We start from the raw sequence: 14528 nt of genomic DNA, 5'->3' as shown, positions 1-14528 counted from the left end.
CTCAGTAAGACGCCTTGGAGATCCAGCTCTGTTGATGCGTAGTCACCGGGTGTTTTTTCAGGGATACAAAATGTTCCATCCCATAATAAGCCACCGTTTATTCAGCCAACCTCCCGATGGCTGGACATTTAGGTTGTTTCCGGTGTCTCTCTACTTGAACAGGCTTCGTTCAGTCCATGGTATGCTGTGTGCAGGAGGGCAGGCCTCTCTCTAGAGTGTGGAGTGGGAAGATGTGCTTTTTGTATTTCAATGACTCGCGCTGAGTGGCCCCTTTGGGGGCTGCCTCAGTTTACATTTAAGCCAACCGTGTCTGAGAGCAGGCGTTTCCCCAAAGCTTCACCAGGAAGCTGTTTAAGAGAGTCAGCAGGCAGCCGGGGGTGGGGGGGAGGTGGGGGCAAGGGAGGTGGTGGGGGCAGGGGAAGGTGGAGGAGCCTGCAGGGACGTGGGGGTGCATAGGGGCTGGTGGGGGCTGACCACTTGTGGCCATGAAGCTCTTTCCGTTCTCCTCCTTCCAACCCACTGCCGGGATCTGTCTGAACCTGAGGGCTGCTCTCTCCCTACTTTTCTTCTCTCTATTGTCACATCTACTTGATCTGGGGGGGGAAAGAGCTTGTTCGTTGTTTGAGAGCAGGGCTTAAAGGAAACTAGATTGAGGGGGAACCACATGTGGTCAAATAAGAGAAAAATAATGACTGGAACCTTGCCAAGGCAGGCTGCCAACTGCCCCCATATTGGATGCCTCCTGGCTGGGACTACGGTGTTTCCAGAAGGTGGGGGATGTTGAGTCAGGAACGCTGTGTAACTACTGGACCAAACTAACAGCATCCTCCTTTGCTGACCCTTCCCCATGGTCTGGTCCTGAATGGAAACTCCCTGAAATGGAGGGTTTTTATTCTCTTGGGGAAAGAAGAGAAGTCCAGGGATGCTTAGGAAGGGGGTTTTGGGGTTGAGGCTCTAGCTTGGAGCATGGTTGTGCTTCAAGAAATATGCTGGACAGCACAGGCTGAGCAGAAGGAACCAACCCAGGGTCGTCTGCACTCAAGGCTTTGAAAACAGCATTTCAGCATCAGAGCTCTGTTGAAGCTTTTCCTTGCTGTCTGCTCCAAACACTGCTTCTGTTTCCTAGCTGGAGGCTTCAAGAATGTTTGGAATTTCTGCCATTTTCCTTGCTGTACTTCCCCATCCTACATGAACGTGGTTGTGGAAGAGGGAAGGGGTCTCCGAATAATGATTTGTGGACCCGGTCTGCTCTTGATGAGTTCCCTGGGCCTAATGGCTTCTGGAACCAACAACGAGGCTTCTACTAAAACCTTCACAAAGGCTCTTTCCAGCTCCTGAAACAGCAGCGTGTGCCCAAGGGACGGGGGCGAGGTCTGCTGAGAGAAGCAGAGGGAAACCTCCAGGAAGGTGCCAGAAGCCAGGAGCAGTGTCACTGGGATCCTTGTCTGCACCACCTGCCTCCGTGCCTCTTTGCAGTCCTACTTACACTCTATGCTAGATGACAACCGCGGACAAGGCAGCTATACAAGCGCGAGTAGACCATGCATTGTGTTATTTGTGCCAGAAGACCTGCAAACCCAGGCTGGGAAGAGCAAAGTAGAATCTTGCCTCCTGCATATATAACTATGCATTCCTTTAAGAAAAACAAAAGCTACGTTGACACAGCTGTTCTGGAAGGATCTAGTCTGTCAAGCGAAGGGCAGCAACACCAAAACTGACAGCCAGAAGATTGGGAGAGAGATCTCTCCTGCACAGGACAAGCAGACACATTTCTGTCCGGATGCTGGTTCAGCCCCCAAGTGGAATGCAGGGAATCGTTTTCCTTTTGGCTGCTGCCACCGTCTCTGACGGACGTATGGATGCTTCCTCAGGGGCTGGGGCTGAAGTCTTGGCTGGAACTAACCTTATTGCTTCTTGTGCACAGGACCTCGATGAGCACCACCTCATCTGTGCCCAGACCTTTCATGGCCTTTTGCAGTTGCCGGGCATCGTACTCGCTGGGGCGGTCCAGAAGGGCCAAGGCTGTTTTCTCGAAGTTCCCACTCAGTTCACTCTTGAACACCTCCTCCAGGTCCTGTAGGAAGACAGCAAGAGCCCTGACTGGGGAGTGGCCCAAAGCAGAGGGACAGGTGTTGCTCTCCCCTCTGCATGGCCTCAGGGTCAATAGGAAAACTTCCATGGACACTTGGGGAGGGGAGTGAGGGGACAGAGCTCTACTGGCATGAGTGACCTGCTCTGGAGGACACTGGTGGCAGTCACCTTCCTAGCCAGAGACTTCCTATCCATTTTGTCCCGGGACTGGCAGAGAGGCAGAGAAGATCCCTTGCTTAAGGCTGACATTTGCTGGACATTTTAGGGTTCAGAAAGACTTCTCCCTGATCTTCAGAACAGCCCCAGCAGGAGAAGGATTGGCATTATTCCCATTTACTGACCGACCTTAAAAAAAATGAAGGACTTGCCCCCAAACACTTGTTCGACTAGAAAGGACTGAACTCTGGGTTTGTTATCTCTAAGGGGGCTCAGATCCTTTGTCATCCAAATGGGGATGGGTTTGAGAGTGAAGGGGCAACAATAAAGTAGCAATCCTTGCAGGCACACAGCAGGAATAACGGGGACCGTCCTGAGCTCACTACATGTCGTCGCTTTGGTTAACTTGTTAAATCTGAACAGGAGACACGTGCGGAAACACTCAGGTAGGGAGAAGAAACGAAGTATGTGAAATGTCCACTGGTATCTCTTTTCAGCAAGTGTCCATCATCATGGGTATTTTCTGGCAAGTGCCTCTTATTACAGGTAAACTGCCTGCTCCTACCAGTGTCTCTCTGACATGATGGGTTAATGATGAAAGGGACAACACTTGGTATTCAGTCTAACTAGAGTCGCCAGTGCCCCCAACGTCAGTGAAGGACCTCAAAGCAGGACCTCCCTATCCAGATGGCCCCCTGTGGGTCAGACCAGCGGGGTGGAGGATCCCCCGGAGCAGCTAGCATCTTAGGAACCCAAATCACAGCACAGAGTGGGTCTGGCCACTTGGCAACACGGCATGATGGCTAACGACACGGTCACAGCAGCCGCATGACTTTGGAAATGTATTTTCGCCAACTGTCAGTTTCCTGCTCTGGAACATGGGGGGATAATAAGACTCCCTCCTTAGGGTTTTTGGGAGAAATAGCAGAGACAATCTGTATAAAACCCAAGCACAGTGCCTGGCACACTTTAAATGTTCAGTGAGTGAGTGTTATTATTATTCCGTGCTGCAAGGAACTTTCGAAGAATGGACTCATCAGCTCTTTCTCACATGAACCTCTGAGCTCTGTGCCTGGGAGAAAAACCTCGAAAACTTTGTCTTATGGGATCTGCAGTCTCATGAGGGGGCCGTGGTATTACTGTATTACTGGTATTACTGTCTCCGTCTTAAGGTTCCGTCTAATGCTGCATCCCGGGAAGGCAGGCCTGTGGTCAGTGCCCCACAGTGTGGACCCACCCGAAGACTGGACCTGACTTTTCAGGCCAGACGGCCATTGTATAGAACTGGAGGGAAGAGAAGTCCCAGCTGCCTACTCTTCCAAGCCACAAGCACGAAAACAAATTCCTGTGTGTTTGTTTACATTCTGTTTGGACACAGAAGCTGGCTCGGGATATCTCTGCTCTAATCCTGGTTTTCCTGCTCACTAGCTGTGTCACCTTAGGGTGCGTGTTCTCTTTGGAACTCTGTTGACGGGTGGACCTAGATTGGTCCCTTGCCAGGGTCTTTGAGCTTCAGATGTTGTGATTCCAGACCACCTCCTTGGCAGTCCCAGCTGTCTGAAGCATCCACGAACTGGTACGTAAGTAAATGATGGGCACGAGTTGGTGTTGCAAAGTTTGAAGCTGGAAACGCCCAACTGACCTTTAGCAAAGCCCCTAAGTCCTCACCTTGAGCTTATTTACTCTGCTTTACCCTCAGGCTTAAGAAGCCTGATCTGACTTTCCACAAGGGCAGAGTGGGAGGTAGACGGGGCACATGAGAGGCTGCTATGGTTAGGCACGCCAATGAGGATGCAAGTTCAATGTCGTTCAACTCCGTTCCATGCAGCTGAACTGCAGATTCATTTACTTTGGTCAATGTCTTCAAGGAATGACATTGACAAGCCCGACCGAGAGGAGAGTTGCAGAGAAACTGTAAAAGCACAGCCATCTGGGGCACATAGTGTGAAAAGAAACAGCTCCTCTCATGGCAATGGGTTCTTCAGGAGTGGGCGCTGACCCCAGACTCAAAAGAGTGGGATTGGAGTGTTGGCTATTTTCCTTACTAAACATGTGATTTTGCATGAGTCATGTATGCAGAGGAGCTGCAAGTTTCCTCTATGTAAAATGGAAACAGTCAAACCTAGAATAGCTTCCTTTTACTGATAGGTGCTGTCGTTAGCCTGGCTGATTCTCTCAGCAACCTGGGAAGAAAGGTAAATTACCATTTTCATTCTGTGTGTGAGGACACCAGGGTCTAAAGAGATTGTTGCCTGCCCAGTGTCAAGTAAGTAAGAAAACCCATTTCTCTACCTATTTATACATAGAGGGATTGAAACTGTAAAGGTTTTATAAATATGGATTCAAATATAGCATAATGATCAATATTCATTTTGTATGCTAATAATTCTAATGACATTAAGAAAAGGTTAAATTGTGTCCATCCCACATTAATAAAGAAAATAGAAACCCTAATGCATACTTAAAGATTTCTATATGTAACACCATCAGCAACAACAAAAAGAAGGAAGAAAAGAAACATGAAAAAAGAAAACACGTGTTCACGTTTAATGAAATGGAGGTTTGTGTTTTGTTTGCTTTGTTTTTTGTTTTTTTTTTTTAGTTTTCTGTCATAATCACTTATGAAGAATGAATCATTCTTGAAGGCCAGTGAATAAATGAAGAATTCTTGTATGAAGACCCACCTGTGAAAACCAGGTCCCAAGTCCCTGGCCTATCTGTATGGTAATACGTAGAAATGGTCCAAATGAGTGGGAAAATGACAGAGGGATTATAGAATAAGGAAGTCGATTTTCAGAAAGGGTTTAGGAATACTGATTTTGTAGGCTATTAAGTTAACAACACAATTTCAGTTTTTCTGTAATCAGTTAAAATCGTAAAGAGTAGTTTCACCTTGTTTTCTCTTGAGCTAACTCGAGCTAGCTTTAAAGATATTCTCTGCTGCCTTGGGAGTGTAGAGCAAGCAGAGACCGCCTAGGCCAAGGCTGTGTGTGCCTGCTTGCAAGGACCCTTGGAATCACCTTGCCATACGTTGCCTTGTACTTCTGCTTGATTTGTTGCCTCTCATCAGATGTCCTGCTTGATAATATCTCAATGATGGCTGGTTCATCGGTTCCTAAAGTGCAGGAGAAAGATACAAGGCCAAGAGTGAGTAAGAAAGAAGATGGAGGGGCGCCTGGGTGGCTCAGTGGGTTAAAGCCTTTGCCTTCAGCTCAGGTCATGATCCCAGGGTCCTGGGATCGAGCCACGTGTTGGGCTCTCTGCTCAGTGGGGAGCCTGCTTCCCCCTCTCTCTGCCTGCCTCTCTGCCTACTTGTGATCTCTGTCAAATGAATAGATAAAATCTTAAAAAAAAAAAAGAAAGAAGATGGAGGTTGATTTTGGTTAATTCTCAGGAAGCTAGGGCCATGGTCAGAGGTTCTGGGGGGGGACTTAGATGGACCCTTCAGCATTAAAATCTTATGGAGAAGTGTATTCTTTTCACTCACTTGAGAAATATCCATGGAGGCCTCACATTGTGTGAAGCACGGTGCTGGGCATTTTAGGAGGAAGAAGAACGGGTATGGCCTTAATTTCACTCTTAGGTATATACTCAAGAGAAATGAGAACAAATGTCCACACAAAACTTGCACAGGAATGTTCACTGCTGCATCATTCATAATGGCTAAAAGGTGGAAACATCCTGAATGCCCATCAGTAGACATATGGATGAACAAATGTGGTATGTCTAAACAACAGAGCATTATTTGGCCAGAAAAAGGAATAAAGTAGTGATATATGCTACAATTCGAATGAACCTTGAAACATCCTGCTAAGTGAAAGAAGGTAGTCACGGAAGACCACACATCATGTTATTCCCTCCCTACGAAAGTGCGGAATAGGGAAATCTATAGAGACAGAAAGTGGTGTGTGGGGATGGGATGGGTAGGGGCTAATGACGAAAGAGTAGGAGGTTTCTTTTTCAGGTGATGAAAATGTTCGAAATTGACTGTGGGGATGCTTTCACATATCTGTAAATATATTAAAAACCACTGAATTGTACACTTTGAATGGGTGAATTGCAAGGTATGTGAATTTATACCTCAGTAAAACTGAACAATCTCAAAAAAAAAAAATGGTGTGGTCTGTTCCTTGGTCTCCACATACTTCAAACTGAATGGAAAACATTAAAATATAGGCCCTTGGGGCACCTGGGTGGCTCAGTGGGTTAAGCCTTTGCCTTCGGCTCAGGTCATGATCCCAGGGTCCTGGGATCGAGCCCCGCATTGGGCTCTCTGCTCAGCAGGAGGCCTGCTTCCTCCTCTCTCTCTGTGATCTCTGTCAAATAAATAAATTTAAAAAAATAAAATAAAATACAGGCCCTGATTGCTACAGGATCAAGTCCACCTATAACCCTGTCCATCTCAAGAAAGAAGTCCTAATGAAGGTTTTTCCCGCTCTGGGGGTTTTGCGCGGCATCATGGGTAGTTGCCTCTTTAAACTTCTGACTATTACATCTTTAAATTACACTTTTTCTAAAAAGTTTTTTTTTCCTGATGCTCAAAGCAGTGCATACTCATTGTGGGCAACTTAATCAGTACCAAAACCTATAATGAATAAGAAAGAGGAGGAGAATATTCTTTTTAGAATATCCATAGAGACAGGGTTGGAAAAATTCTTCAGGTACTGAAGGTATGGGAATGAGAAAATGGCAAACCCTGATTTACATTCTTCAGCCTGGATTCATATAAGGCCTCTTCCTTTACTGACTGTATGATATATATATATGTGTATATACATATACATACACATATATACATATATGCATACAGACACACCATTGATGTTGAATAATACAGGGGTTGGAGTACCAATTCCCCTTGCAGTAGAAAATTCATGTATAACTTGTGAGTCTCCAAAAACATAAGGATTTAAGTAATAGTCTACTGTTGACCAGAAGGCCTACTGATAACATAAACAGCCCATTGACATATTTTTGTATGTTTTGCATATAATATATTATATTCTTACAATAAACTAGAGAAAAGTAAATGTTACTGAGAAAATCATAGAGAAAACACATTTATAATACTATAAAAAATCTGCATATAAGTGGACTCATTCAGTTCCAACCTGTGTTGCTCAAGGGTCAACCATATATGAAGATCTCACTAAGACATTAAACACATGATTTTGCTGACATTTTGCAAAGGACAGGGGTTGAATGAGTTGATTAAAAGAAAAATGTTATGTTTCTATTACTCAGATTGATCAAAATCATGGGAGGTGGTAGCTGAATGATCGAGGCTTGAAAGCCTGTTACAGAATGTCAACTCTGGCCACAAAGAGTCGGTGAGAGGGCCAGATGAGGACGGAGGAGAGGAGAGATGTGTCTCTAAACCCAGAAACAACTGAGGCCACCAGAAGCAGAGCAGAAGCCTGGGGCAGGTCCTTCCTAGTGCCTTCAGTGGGGAAGACGGCCTGCCATCTCCTTGACCTCAAGGGTCTGGCTTCCAGGACTGGGGGACAGTAGGTCTCTGCTATTTGAAGCCATGTGGTTACTGGTTCTCGTTATAGCAGCTCTAGGAAACTCATACACCCGCTACCCTCAGCAGCATCTTGAGATTTCAAGAAAGCAGCCCCAAACCCTCTCTTCACAACCAGCGTCTGGAGAGTCCTACATTGGCCTGTTCCCACTCCTACTCCTGATGACCGCTCCCTATGACCTGCATGGGTTTGGTCACTTTTGAAGGGACCTGAATTAGTTGAACTTGTGTGATCGCTCCTACCCAGCTGAGCGATCAGGATCCACAAGGAACAAGAGGTGGTAGACGCCTTTGATGCCTTTTGGTGAAAGGAGTAGGGGGAAGACAAATCTGGGCCATGCGTGTGGGGAAGGTGCAGAAGCGGGGGCATCACTGTAGAGAGGGGCAAGGAACTAAAAAGACTCTCCTTCTGTCTTTGCTGGCAGGGGCTGAAGTGTTCTACCCGTGTCTTGCCTGGGGCACCATCCCCCTCAGCAGCACTTGGGGAGACGGGGATAGGAGAGCCACGGGCCAGTCCTGGCAAGCCACTAGCTTTGTGTCCTCAGACTGTTCACGTAGTCTCAGGGATTAGTTCCACCTGCACAACTCTGGGAAAACCTAGCTGTTTGATTCCAGCTGGAGAAACAGAAAATTCTAGGATGAGCTCACCTATGAGAGAGTGGTGATTAATCGCCACCTAGTTCTGGGTCAGTTCGAGGGCTGTTACTGATGTTGTTCCTCTGAATTTTTTCCTGCAGCTCCACCTTGGTCACGGGTGTCCAATTACTTGCTCTGTAACTTTTCTTTTTTAAACTTCTGAGTGCCAGAAATCCACTTCAGAAAGGATTTCTTTTTCTCACAAAGCTCTCCTGAATCAGCCCCTTTATTTCTATGAGGACGGCTCCTGCCTGGGTCGAGGACCTGTGCATCTCAGACTTGGCTCCCTGCCGGGGTCACCCCTGGAAGGAACCATCCTACTTCCACCTGGGAAGGTGGCCTTTCCTACTTCCCAGGTGGCCCATCACCTGCCTGTGCCAGCCAGGAATCTGGGGCTTCTCCCTAGCTCCCTCTTTCCCCTCACCCCATATCCAACTAGTTACCATTAAGATCTCACGATTCCACATCCTTGGTATCTCTCAGACCCACTCATTTCTCTTCACCTTCACCTCTGTCGCATTGCTCAGCACAATCACGGATACCCAAAGGGGGTTCCTGCGTTACACACACCTTTCCCAACCAGCATTCACTAGCCCCACAACATGCTTCCTTATGAGCAGCTCGCCTGCTCATTCTTCTGTATCAAAGTTATAATATCAGGCCCTTCAAATCCAGAATAGAGTCTCAACACTTCTGTAGGGCATATGAGGCCTTTTGGAGTTGCTTCTACTTGCCTTTCAAAGTCATGTGCCTCCCGTCCATCCTCTCCCAGCTTCTCCATGGGCAGCTGTGAGAACAAGCAACACTTCCTTTCTCACCTCTGTGTCTTCGCATGGGATCTTCCCTCTACCTGGGACACGTCTTTGACCCTCACCTTTGCTCCCACTCCTCCTTTAGGATTCAACTCAATGCACTTACTCAGAACAGATGAAGCATTCTGCCTTCTGTGTCTCTCACGTGGCCATGGGACAGGGTGGTTCGCTCACTGCTGTATCCACATAGAAACCTCTCAGTATTCATCAGACAAGTTGTTGAATGAGTGGATATTTAAATGCATGCATATATGGGTGAATGAATGAATGAATGAATGAGTGAGTGAATAAATACTTTTGGATAGCGTTCTGAAGGACCTTGTCTCTGCATTGGTGTAAGCTGCATGGGCCACTTGGGTGGGCTCTTTGGAGCAAAGACCAACTGGAAATCTTCTACTCTGATGCCAGAGTCAACCCATATCTGGATAATTCAGGAAAGTCAAATTTTTTAAAATAATGTTTTTCAGATTTTCCTTCCTGGAATGCTGTAGAAAGTGAGACCAGGGACCAAAGCCATTCTGGGATGGCTCAGCAGGAGCCTGGAGCTTGGGGGAAAGCCTGGAAATGACCAGATTTCCCTCAAGCCCTTTGAATCTGGGTCTCAGGTTTATCCTGGGAGCCTTTCCCACTACCCGACCAAGGAGTGATTTACTGAACAATGACCTCATTTTACATTTCACAATATGTGTGTCATATAAGCAGTCTGTGCTGCTGAACAATTTCCTGTAAACATTTACAATGGTTTGAGGCACTGGGGCCAGGCCCCAGTGGTTCTGGGAAAGACTTCTTAAAAACAAGAAGGAACCTCAGCCCTGCCTGTGCATCAGACACTGAAGGGTAATTAAACAGTAGAGGTCAGGCCCAGGGTGATCGGCCTCCTTGATTTTACTCTCCCAGCAATTTTCTGGGAGGAAACTGAGCTGAGTTCCAGCAGGAGGGAGCCCGTTGAGTTTGAAGTGCCCTCTGCTTCACACCCGGGGCCCGTGTGCCACATGAGGGATCTGGGAGCCATGCTGTGGGCAGGGGCTCGGTTTCCCAGTCCCTTGGTGTCTCTTTTGTAAATGGGGGTGTAGGGAAGGTAGAGAAAGCCATGAGTGGGAGAACCTTGTCTTCCAGGAAGGTCACTGCTTTTCACTTGCCCACTGTATTCATTTCCTAAGGCTCCCATAACAATTACCACAAACCCTGTGGCTTAAAACAGCAATGTATTAATACCCTCACCACTCAGAGGCCAGAAGTCTGAAATCATGATGTCAGCACGGCCACACTCCCACCAGAGGCTCTGGGGTTAAATCTGTCCCTCGCCTCTTCCAACTTCCAGAGGCTGACGGCAACCCTTAGCTCAGCTTCTGGAATATTACTCCATGCTCTGCTTTGGCTCCACACGGCCTCTCCCTGAGTGTCTGCTTCTCTTCTGCCTCTTTCTCTCATTCTTCTTTTTTAAAAATTTTATTTATTTATTTATTTAAGTAATCTCTGCATCCAACATGGGACTCGAACTCACAACGCCCACCATCAAAATTGCATGCTCCACTGACTGAGCCAGTCTTTCTCTTTTAAAGACACTTGTCAATGGATTTAGGGCCTACCCAGGTAATCCAGAAGGGCCTTCTCAAGGTCCTTAACTTAATTACATCTGCAAAGACCCTTTTCCCAATTAAGGTCACATTCACGGGTTCTGGGTGCACATATCTTTTGGGGGAGCACCATTCCACTGAGTCCACCCACAGTGATGCAGAACAGAGGCCGCTCAAGGGCGGGCCTCCTCGCTGCTCATACTGATCTCCTGGGCTTTATGGGGATTTTGGGTCTGAATTTATTGTTCGAAAGGAGCAGACTAGCATGTAATGAGGCCCAAAGACGTGCTGAGCACAGTGTTGCCTCCTTATCCTCAGCCCCTCTCTGTAACGAGGCATGATTAGCCCCATTTTGCAGTTGAGAAAACTAAGGTCATGGCATCAGTAGGCACCCGGGCAGGGCCTCAAACCCAGGTCCGAGGTTCATTCCCATGCCTGGTGAGAGAAAGAGAATTGGGCTTGGGATCACTAGATCTGAGTTCTAGACCCAGCTTCCCTCTAGTGTGGCTTGAGAAGTGTTAACTGGATTATGGATGGACTTTGCTCCCCAAAGCGCAGTCCTAGGACTCGTAGGACAAGCAACACCTGGGAACTTACTAGAAATGCAGGATCTCAGAAACTGCTTAGAACTACCAGTTTGAACCTGCATGTGAACACCCAGTGAGAAGTCGTGAACTAGAACTAGGATAAACTCCATGGCAGCTTTTCCTTCTGGGGCTTCTTTCTGTGTTTCTTTGAGGGAGAATGACAAGCATCCTGTTACATTTCAGAAAGGATAATGGGTGCGGGGTCCACACTCTCTCAGGTTTAAGGCACTCTCCTCAGAAGGGCCAGCAGAGGGACACGGAGTTCCAAGAGGGAGGCCCAACAAAGAGTGTCAGTGTAGGGAGGAGGATAAAAGGCTGCTCTGGGTTAACCAAGACCCAGACCACACACATTGTCAGGCCCTAGGAAAGGAGGGGCACCAGAGAAACAAGGAAATCTCTAAGTTTTATGTGATTTGGAAAAATCAAATATTATTTTAGGATACAGCATTCTTATTTTGAATCCTGTAGGATTAGTGGGTGGGGAGTGCACAAAATCTTTTTGATTGAGTAGGGCCCCTAGATCCACTCTGCCTGTGGCTATGGGGGACATGAAGTATGGCTGGATCAAGTTGAAATGTTTTGGAAGTGTAGAATCCACACTATCTTTTGAAGACTTAATGCGAAAAAAAAAAAAGGTTGTCAAATATTAGTAATTTTTAGATTGTTGAGATTATATTTTTGATACAGAATTGACTTAGCTAGTGTATATTATTAAAATTAATTTCACCTGCTTTTTAAAATTTGGCTTCTCAAAAATTTAAAATGACTTATTTCATTCACCTTTGTGGCTATGGGACACTATGACCCTAGACATGTGAAGCCAGCCCTGGCAGGTCTGAGATATCAATGAGATGGTTGCATGGTCCTGCAGACAAATCTTTCCAATGATGCAGTTTTGCTTTGGCTTGGCACTTTTGGGGGTGGGGGGGGAATGGGTGAGCCTGGTAGTGGGTATTAAGGAGGCACGTATTGCATGGAGCACTGGGTGTGATGCATAATCAATGAATCTTAGAACACTGAAAAAATAAAATTAAATTTAAAAGAAAAGATTTATTTGTTTGAGACAGAGAGAGAGAGGGAAGGGGCAGAGGAAGAGAGAGAATCTCAAGCAGACTCCCCGCTGAGCACAGAGCCTAACATGGTGCTTGAGCTCGTGACCTCAGCTAAAACCAAGAGTCGGATGCTCAACTAACTGAGCCACCCAGGTGCCCCTGGCTTGTACTTTTTAATAGAGGTTGGAATTCTAGAATTCTAGACCTTCAACCAAATCATAGCTTTCCAAGATGGTCCTAGTTTCCAATCACCCTATCCTCATTTCCCAACTCTGTGACCGTGGGCAAGATATTTAACCTTTGAGTCTCAGCATTCTCATCTGTTGGACCATTAGAAGATAGCTTTACAGAGTTGTTGAGAAGGTTACACAAGACGACCTGTGTGCAGTGCCCAGCTTAGCACTTGGCATGTGGAAGGTGCTCTACAACAGTAATCAGCACAACAGTAGTCCCACCTTGAAGCCATATCCAAAAAGGAGAAGAAAACACTGGTTTTGGCATTCAGCAGGTGCTCCATCCGTGCTTTTTTTTTTTTTTTAAAGATTTTATTTATTTATTTGACAGAGAGAGATCACAAGTAGATGGAGAGGCAGGCAGAGAGAGAGAGAGGGAAGCAGGATCTCCGCTGAGCAGAGAACCCGATGCGGGACTCGATCCCAGGACCCCGAGATCATGACCTGAGCCGAAGGCAGCGGCTTAACCCACTGAGCCACCCAGGCGCCCCATCCGTGCTTTTTGAACTTAACTCACTATGTGAAGAAGAATGTGGAGATGTATCATTGAGTGCAGCTGAGTTATGTCCACACCCACTTCACTCCTGTCTCCAACCCACATCCAGGTGTCAGGACCTCACTTGAGAAGTAGCAGGGAAGCACCTGTGAGTCTAGCTCAGCCACTCAGCAAGACTCAGAACTATAAACATCCTGCCGTTTCCAGGCAAACATGGCTCCTGGCAGCTGTTGTCCAAATACAACATAAGCCAGGTCAGGACATGAGCAAGAAGCAGATCCTCTCTGCTGAGCTTCCTTCTTCTTCTTTTTTTTTATTATTTTATTTTATTTTATTCATTTTGACAGACAGAGATCACAAGTAGGCAGAGAGGCAGAGAGAGGAAAGGAAGCAGGCTCCCTGCTGAGCAGAGATTCCCGACTTGGGGCTCCATCTCAGGACCCTGAGATCATGACCTGAGCCAAAGGCAGAGGCTTTAACCCACTGAGCCACCCAGGTGCCCCTGCTGAGCTTTCTTCTGGTGCCCTCCCCTCCCAAACCAAGTAAGCTAGTTGTCATCCTTCATTTCCAGCTCCCTCTCCCTCTGATTTACTCAAGAACCCTCACTATGTAGAAATCCCTTTTCCACTTTCGTACTAGACCTTCTCCAACCCCAACTCCCTTGGAACTTCTCCAGCATTTCTTGGGCAAGACAGATTATTTTAGTTCCTTATATTGAATATAAGGAATATTCAATTCTTTCTCTGGAGTCACACAAATAATTTATGGCCATATTTGTTCTACCACAATATTCATTCTTAGGGAAGTAAATCTTCACTGATTTACTTCTAAGTAAAAAATCTAGCACTTGTTTTTGCAAAACAATATGCCAAGTGAAAGAAGCCAGATGCAAAAGGTCACACGTTGCATGATTCCATTTATATGAAATGTCCAGAATGGGCAAATCTATAGAGACAGAAAGTGGACTATGATTGCCTGGGACTGAAGGGAGGAGGGGTTGGGGAGTCACTGCTAATAGAAATGGGTTTTTGGGGGGGCCACTGGAAATATTCTGGAATTAAAAATGATGTTTACCGATCCTGTGAATATACTAAAACCCAGGTTTCTGGGATTAGAAACACACTTGCTCTTTGGGTCTCAAAGCCTCTCCTCATGGCCATATTTCAAGATGCTCTCCCCTTCATCTCACCTTGTTACTGGGGTTACCTTCTTCCTGATCTCTTTCTTCGTCTCTTATTCTTAGTCATGCACTTACCTTAGGCATCAATGTAAACGGCTTCTCTGGTCTTGACCTTGGCCACAGCTTTATGTTTACTTGGTCTAATTCTAGATGCAGTTCCCAGATCCCTGATCCAGATTTCATC

At 46.5% G+C, this 14528-nt stretch overlaps 1 protein-coding gene and 1 long non-coding RNA gene across 3 annotated transcripts in view; one reads left to right on the top strand and one right to left on the bottom strand.

Annotated features, from left to right (window-relative positions):
* Nucleotides 1-14528, top strand: part of LOC125097929 (uncharacterized) — a 126045-nt gene that overhangs the window by 72567 nt on the left and 38950 nt on the right. The gene's annotated exons all lie outside the window — the stretch shown is intronic.
* The window catches only part of ANXA13 (annexin A13), a 58879-nt gene that overhangs the window by 13418 nt on the left and 30933 nt on the right, over nucleotides 1-14528 (bottom strand). For both annotated transcript variants that reach the window (XM_047726147.1, XM_047726146.1), the window contains 2 exons: nucleotides 5268-5362; nucleotides 1904-2074 (listed from right to left, as the gene is read on the bottom strand). In XM_047726147.1, coding sequence (XP_047582103.1) covers nucleotides 1904-2074; nucleotides 5268-5362 — 266 coding nt within the window. The remainder of the gene's footprint in view (nucleotides 1-1903; nucleotides 2075-5267; nucleotides 5363-14528) is intronic.

The sequence above is a fragment of the Lutra lutra genome, chromosome 4 (assembly GCF_902655055.1).
Source record: "Lutra lutra chromosome 4, mLutLut1.2, whole genome shotgun sequence".
Lineage (NCBI taxonomy): Eukaryota > Metazoa > Chordata > Mammalia > Carnivora > Mustelidae > Lutra > Lutra lutra.
This window is presented reverse-complemented; position numbering and strand designations above follow the sequence as displayed.